General features: G+C 39.7%; 1 protein-coding gene across 6 annotated transcripts in view; it reads right to left on the bottom strand.

Annotated features, from left to right (window-relative positions):
- Positions 1-7,393, bottom strand: part of RAD17 (RAD17 homolog (S. pombe)) — a 67,203-nt gene that overhangs the window by 34,576 nt on the left and 25,234 nt on the right. For all 6 annotated transcript variants that reach the window (XM_011985266.1, XM_011985264.1, XM_011985268.1 and 3 more), the window contains 5 exons: positions 6,543-6,679; positions 5,160-5,212; positions 4,950-5,075; positions 4,788-4,857; positions 2,088-2,199 (listed from right to left, as the gene is read on the bottom strand). In XM_011985266.1, the coding sequence (XP_011840656.1) occupies positions 2,088-2,199; positions 4,788-4,857; positions 4,950-5,075; positions 5,160-5,212; positions 6,543-6,679 (498 nt within the window). The remainder of the gene's footprint in view (positions 1-2,087; positions 2,200-4,787; positions 4,858-4,949; positions 5,076-5,159; positions 5,213-6,542; positions 6,680-7,393) is intronic.

Here is a 7,393-nt window from a genome sequence, read left to right on the forward strand (position 1 = left end):
TTTTTTTTTTTTTTTTTTTGAGATGGAGTCTCACTCTGTTGCCCAGGCTGGAGTGCAGTGGTGCCATCTCGGCTCAACACACCCTCTGCCTCCTGGGTTCAAGCAATTCTCCTGCTTCAGCCTCCCAAGCAGCTGGGATTACAGGCATATGCCCGGCTAAATTTTTGTATTTTCAGCAGAGATGGAGTTTCACCATGTTGGTCAGGCTGGTCACGACCTCCCAACCACCCGACTTAGCCTCCCCAAGTGCTGGGATTACAGGCGTGACCCACCATGCCTGGCCTTTTTTTTTTTTTGACACAGGGTCTGGCTCTATCACCCAGTCTGGAGTACAGTGGCGCAATCATAGCTCACTGAAGCCTCAACCTTCAGGCTCAAGTGATCCTCCCACCTCAGCCTCTCAAGTATCTGGGACTACAGGTATGCACCACTATGCTGGCTATATATATATTTTTATAATTAGAGATGAGGTCTCGCTATGTTGGGCTGGTATCAGACTCTTGAGGTTGAAGCTTCCTTCTACCTCAGTCTCCTATAGTGTTGGGATAACAGGTGAGAGCCACTGCACCTGACCAATTATTATTAGACAGTTAATGAAATGAGATACAAAGAGGTGAAGTAATTGGCTCAAGGTCATCAGTGAGTGAATGACTGGAATCCAGGCAGTCTGGTTCTGCAGTGTATGTTTAACAACCTCTCTACTGATGTTGAGAGTATCCAATTTATGAATACGCATGTGATCAAATTTCTCGGGTTTTTAATTTTTTTTCTTAATTTTTTTGTAGAGACAAGGTCTTGTTATGTTGCCCAGGCTTGTTTCAAACTCCTAGGCTCAAGTGATCCACCCACCTTGGCTTCAGGCATGAGTCACCATGCTTGCCCCAAGTTTCATTTTTAAGTCTACTATTTAGAACTCAAGAGTGCATGACTTAAAAGCTACCTCGAACAGCAGAAAGAGCACAGGATCTGGATTTGAATCAAAGTACTGTCTATCTCATTAGGTTGATATGAGAATTAAATGAAAAAAACATAATTGCTAACATAGTTCTTGGCCCACTCTTTAATGTCAATTTGTCAATGTTAAGCATTAAGTAAGTAGTCTGCTAAATGTCTTCTGAAGGAGGACTATGCAGTAAACTATGATCATTACAGTAAAAATGTAACTCACTGCCATTAGTGAAACTATCTTTTTACTACATCTTTTTACATATTAACAGGAAATTTATTAAACATATCTCATAAATTTACATGTTTCAATATTAACAGGAAATAAATTTACTAAACATGTCTCATAAATAATTATAAAAATAATTTCAGGCCGGGCACGGTGGCTCATGCCTATAATCCCAGCACTTTGGGGGGCCGAGGAGGGCGGATCTTGAGGTTAGGAGATCGCAACCATCCTGGCTAAGACAGTGAAACCCCATTTCTATTTAAAATACAAAAAAATTAGCCGGGCCCAGTGGCAGGTGCCTGTAGTCCCAGCTACTCAGGAGGCTGAGGCAGAATGGCATGAAACCGGGAGGCAGAGCTTGCAGTGAGCTGAGATCACACCACTGCACTCCAGCCTGGGCGGCAGAGTGAGACTCCGTCTCAAAATAAATAATAATAATTTCAAAAGTATTATTAAACTGATTAATGGCTGGCCATTTATTGAGCACTTAATATGAATCAAGCACTGTAAGAAGCACTCTGGAAGTATCACCTCACATATTCTTCATAGGACCCTAAGAAGTAAGTGCTCACATGAAAGGTGAGAAAACAGAGGCAGAGAAACATAGAGTCACCTGCATAGGACTATATAACTGGTAAGTGGCAGAGGCAGAATTTTTATCCAGGAAATCTCGTTCTAAATTAACTTTGAAAGGTAAACTATCTCAAACAGAAACAAGGATATATACTACAACATATTCATAGAAGGGTATATATGCATGAGTATATATTTAATTTTAAGCCACTGTCTCAATAACAAAGAAGGATAAATAGGTATAGACCAAATATAAGTTAAAACGTTTGATTACATTGAATGAATTAAGAGAAAGTCAGTCACCTATATAATGCCACATGACTGTATCTTCCATAGTTACCTTTTGAAGAAGAAAACTGGAGGCTGTTTATTGCACTTCTGATATCACCAGAACATCCTTGACAGAGCAACTCTAGAGAAGTTTTGTCAGGGACAGTAATTTTTCCTCCATTCTAAAATAAGAAAATTAAATTTTTAAAAAAGTATTTTCTTAAAAATAACAACAAAAAAAAACCCCAACCTATTTTCTAAACTTAATTAAAGTAAATTAGATTCTTTTAAACTTAAATACTAAAAAGGGCTGGGAACAGTGGCACATTCCCATAATCTCAGCAATTTAGGAGGCTGAGGTAGGAGGATCACTTGAGCTCAGGAGTTTGAGACCAGCCTAGGCAAGGTAGTAAGACCTCATCTCTACAAAAAATCAAAACAATTAGCTGGGCATGGTGGCATGCGCCTGTATTCCCTGCTACTCGGGAGGCTGAAGTGGGAGGATCACTTGAGCCCTGGAGATGAAGGCTGCAGTGAGCTATGATCTTGCCACTGCACTCTAGCCTGGGCTATAGAGCCAGAAAAAAACACTTATCTTAAAATAATAATAAAAAACTAAAAAGCCTCCATGTTAAACACTGGTCTATGAATGGTACAAGCTTCAATGACTTACTACAGTTTAAGGTATACTTTCAGGAAATATTAAATAATGTATTGTTTTACTTTTTCACTTTGACCAGGTTGTATTTTGAAGTTTTTACTCTCTCACTATATACACACAAATATGTAACATATATATGTACATACACACACACACACAAACCCTCAAAATGCAATAGAATGTGATAAAACTAAATATACACAAAATAATCTGACAAATTTATGAAATTTACATGAAAATTCCTTTACTAAGGTTTTCAACACATTATACAGTCTGGTGAGGATGAAAAAGCCACGATTACACCAATTATTTCTTCTTCGTCTTTTTTAAACCGGAGCCACTTGAACTAATCAATTCACTAAAAAAAAAAAATTTTTGTTTTGACAGAAGGTGTTACTATATCACACCTGGGCTGGTCTTGAGCTCCCTGGCTCAACTAATCCTCCCACCGCTGTCAGCCTTTGTAGCTGGGACTACAGGCATGCACCATGGCTCAATTTGCAGTTCTCACGCTTATAGTAGAGAATGTAGATTTTCTTTTAGAGACAGGGTCTAGGTCTGTCCACGACAGACTACAGTCATGTCATCTAGATCACGGCAGTCTCAAACTCCTAGGCTCCAGTGACCATCCTGCCTAAGGCTTCTGAGTAGCTGGGACTACAGGAGCATACCACCATGACCAGGTAATTTTTTTTTCTTTTTTTTGGGTGGGGGATACGGAGTTTCGCTCTTGTTGCCCAGGACGGAGTGAAGTAGTGCAATCTTGGCTCACTGCAACCTCCACCCCCTGGGTTCAAGAGATTCTCCTGCCTCAGCCTCCTGAGTAGCCGAGATTATAGGCACCTGCCACCGCACCCGGCTAATTTTTATATTTTTATTAGAGATGAGGTTTCACCTGTTGGCCAGGATGGTCATGAACTCCTGACCTCAGCTGATACACCCACCTCGGCCTCCCAAAGTGCTAGGATTACAGGCGTGAGCCACTGCACCTGACCCATTAAATATTTTCAAAACACTAATGGCATAATAATTCATCACAGTAATTGCTTCCCGTATTACAGGACTCAGTTTGTTTCTCATTTTTCACTATTAATATCTGTTATTCAGTTAGGTGCTCTACACTAACGTGTTTAATCCTCAAAACAACCTCTCCCTTGGAGACTTCCCTCAGTTCCTGTGGTCCTAGCAGTGCAACAAAAATTATGTTTCATGCAAGATTTGGTTGATTTATACCAGTAGGATTCCCTAGAACCATGATGCTGAGAGCAGAAGGTCCATCAGTTTTTTTTTAACATCATCTTGATTTGAGATATAGAAAAAAATGACGTACTAAAAGTGAAACAAGGCCGGGCACATGGGCTCATGCCTGAAATCTCAGCACTTTCAGAGGCTGAGGAGGGAGGATCACTTGAGCCAGGAATTCAAGACTAGCCTGGGCAATACAGGGAGACCCTGTCTCTAAAAAAAAATTAAAAAATTAGCCAGGCATGGTGGTACCAGCCTGCAGTCCCAGCTGCTTGTGAGGTTGAGGTGGGAGGAACACTTGAGCCCAAGAGGTCGAGGCTGCAGTGAGCAATGATTATGCCACTATAGTCCAGCCTGAGCAAAAGAGTGAGACCTTGTCTCAAAAAAAAAAAAAAAGTGACAACAGCTGTATATGAATGTAAATATACTTTAATGAACTGTATCTTTGAAAATGGTTAAGTTGATAAATTTTATGATACATGTTTTTCACTACAATTTAAAAAAATGTCAAAATTAAAAAGTGACAATAGGATAACAGGAAGAGTTGAATTGTTGATAACTACCACACCTACATGCCAGAAAACATTTTCTTGATGATAGACACAATTTAGAACAGTAAACCAAGCAAAAGAAAAATTTACCTCAATGTGAAAGTGAAAGTTTAATAGAAAAATATTAAAGATTTTGAAAATCAGTATTTCCTACATTTGCTAAAATGACATGTATGCCTTATGAATATAATAAAATGCTTTAATTCTAAAAAATTAAAATAATACATGTTTCCAACTCCTTCAGTTTACATAACACTATTTAAGCTGGGCTTTCTATAGTTATCAAGTGAGGTTTAATTAATCAGAGACTTACCTTGTTAGCTTCTATAGTCACTATTCGATTAAGAAATTTCATCATAATTGTTGGTGCCACAGGGTTGAAACTAAAAGTTTTATAAAGAAAGACAGCAGTTAAATGATTAATTTAAAAATATAATACGTATGTGACCTTTATAAGCAAAAATTTCTTTCTTACCTAATATTTGAGATAGAACACTCTTCCTGAATTTCTTTGGGAAACAATAACCTTTGATTATTATCTCCACTGAGACTGTCCGAGATTACAAATATAAGAGGACATCGACCAATCCTCACATACTTCCTAAAATAACAAAATACAGCAATGTTGAAATTTAAGCCACTTCTCATTTAATTTGGAGTTTTAGAATACTTCACTGAAACCTACCTTAGAACTTCATGTAAAGTATGAGAATCCCGATAAAACTGGTTAGGTAAATCCTATTGAAAATAAAAAATAAATAATAGTATAGTTTTATTCCATTGCAAATTTATTTTTCAGATTCATATTTATTGAGATAGGCAAAAAAATATTTATTCAATGTATTTTAAACAGAACTTTCATAGAAGCGAAGGGAAACATGAAATAGATGATACCCCAGGAATGATACCCTCAGGAATGCAAGAGCAGCCTGGGCAACATGGTGAAACCTGGTCTCTACAAAAAAATACAAACATTAGCCAGACGCGGAGGCTTGTGCCTGTAGTCCCAGCTACTTGCGGGGCTGAGGCGGGGGGAATAGCTTGAGCCCAAGAGGTAGAGGTTGCAGTGAGCCGAGATTGTGTCCAGCCTGGGTGACAGAGTGAGACCCTGTGTAATATACATCAAAGGGGATCCCAATTTTTAGACCAAATTTCTTACGGTTACTTTCCAGTTACAGTATTTTCACTAGGAAGTAATTTTTCAAACTTTTCTTTTGTTTTTCTATACTTAAACCATTAAAATTTTAACGTTCCTTATCCTACAGCTATTCCATTCAAGTTTACTAAAAAAGACTTTAGGTTTCTATTACAAAGCCTTTGTGTTGTATTTTACCAATATCACTACTATAGAGACAATTAACATTATCATGTAAGATATATCTCACAATTGTTCAGTCAATACCTACAGCAAGATTTTAAAAGTTGGCTGGGTGCAGTGGCTCACATGTGTAATCCCAGCACTCGGGAGGCCAAGGCAGGCAGATTACCTTGAGGTCAGGAGTTCGCGACCAGCCTGGCCAACATGGCAAAACTCCATCTCTACTAAATATACAAAAATTAGGCCGGCATGGTGGCAGGTTCCTGTAATCCCTGCTACTCGGGGAGGCTGAGGCATGAGAATTGTTTCAACCCAGGAGGTGGAGGTTGTAGTGAGCCAAGACCGCACCACCGCACTCCAACCTAGGGGTTAAAGCAAGACTGTCTCAAAAAAAAAAAAAAAAAGATTTTAGGCCAAGCACAATGGCTCACGCCTATAATCCCAGCGCTTTGGGAGGCCATGGCGGGCAGATCATGAGGTGTCAGGAGATCGACATCATCCTAGCTAACATGGTGAAACCCGTCTCTACTAAAAAATAGAAAAAATTAGCTGGGCATGGTGGCGGGCGCCTGTAGTCCCAGCTAATGGGGAGGCTGAGGCAGGAGAATGGCGTAAACCTGGGAGGTGGAGCTTGCAGTGAGCCAAGATTGCGCCACTGCACTCCAGCCTGGGTGACACTGACAGAGCAAGACTCCGTCTCAAATAAAAAATAAAATAAAATAAAATAAAGATTTTAAAATTTGTCCTTACTTCAACCAGAATTATCTTCTTATCAGTTCTCAGATCATCTCCAAGCATTTGTAACTTGTTATACTTTGTTGCTCTTAGTAGAAACTCTTTGAAAACTGCTATCTGAGACTGATAGGGAAACATATGGAAGCTTGATTCTGAAAGGAAACACATAACCACTTTTATTTTCAACAAATTATATACATTAATATTAAACAACTGTATGCACACACACACACATCTGATGCATCTCACAATACTGTAGACTGTTTCCTAATTAGGAAAAATCATTTAAATTTAAAATAGGATATTCCTTTCAAAAGACAAGAGTCAACATGTAGCCAGGTGCAGTGGCTCACGCCTGTAATCCCAGCACTTTGGGAGGCTGAGACGGGTGGATCGCTTGACCTCAGGAATGCAAGAGCAGCCTGGGCAACATAGTGAAACCCAGTCTCTACAAAAAAATACAAAAATCAGCCAGGCGTGGAGGCTTGTGCCTGTAGTCCCAGCTACTTGTGGGGCTGAGGCGGGGGGAAAGCTTGAGCCCAGGAGGTAGAGGTTGCAGTGAGCCGAGATTGTGTCCAGCCTGGGTGACAGAGTGAGACCCTGTGTAATATGGAGTTAACTGACCTAAGAACACAGCCGTCAGCATAACATTCATACAATTGGTAAAAATATTTATGACTTTGGCCTACCCAATGAAGAATCTCTAAAGGAGTTCAAGCCTATTAATGAATTACCTTCAGTGATAAGGGTTTGGTTTGGTTTGTTTGTTTGAGACAGAATCTCACTCTGTCGCCCAGACTGAAGTGCAGTGGCACAATCTTGGGTCACTGCAACCTCCGCCTCCCAGGTTCAAGCGATTCTCCTGC

Source organism: Mandrillus leucophaeus, unplaced genomic scaffold (assembly GCF_000951045.1).
Source record: "Mandrillus leucophaeus isolate KB7577 unplaced genomic scaffold, Mleu.le_1.0 Scaffold281, whole genome shotgun sequence".
Taxonomy (NCBI): Eukaryota; Metazoa; Chordata; class Mammalia; order Primates; family Cercopithecidae; genus Mandrillus; species Mandrillus leucophaeus.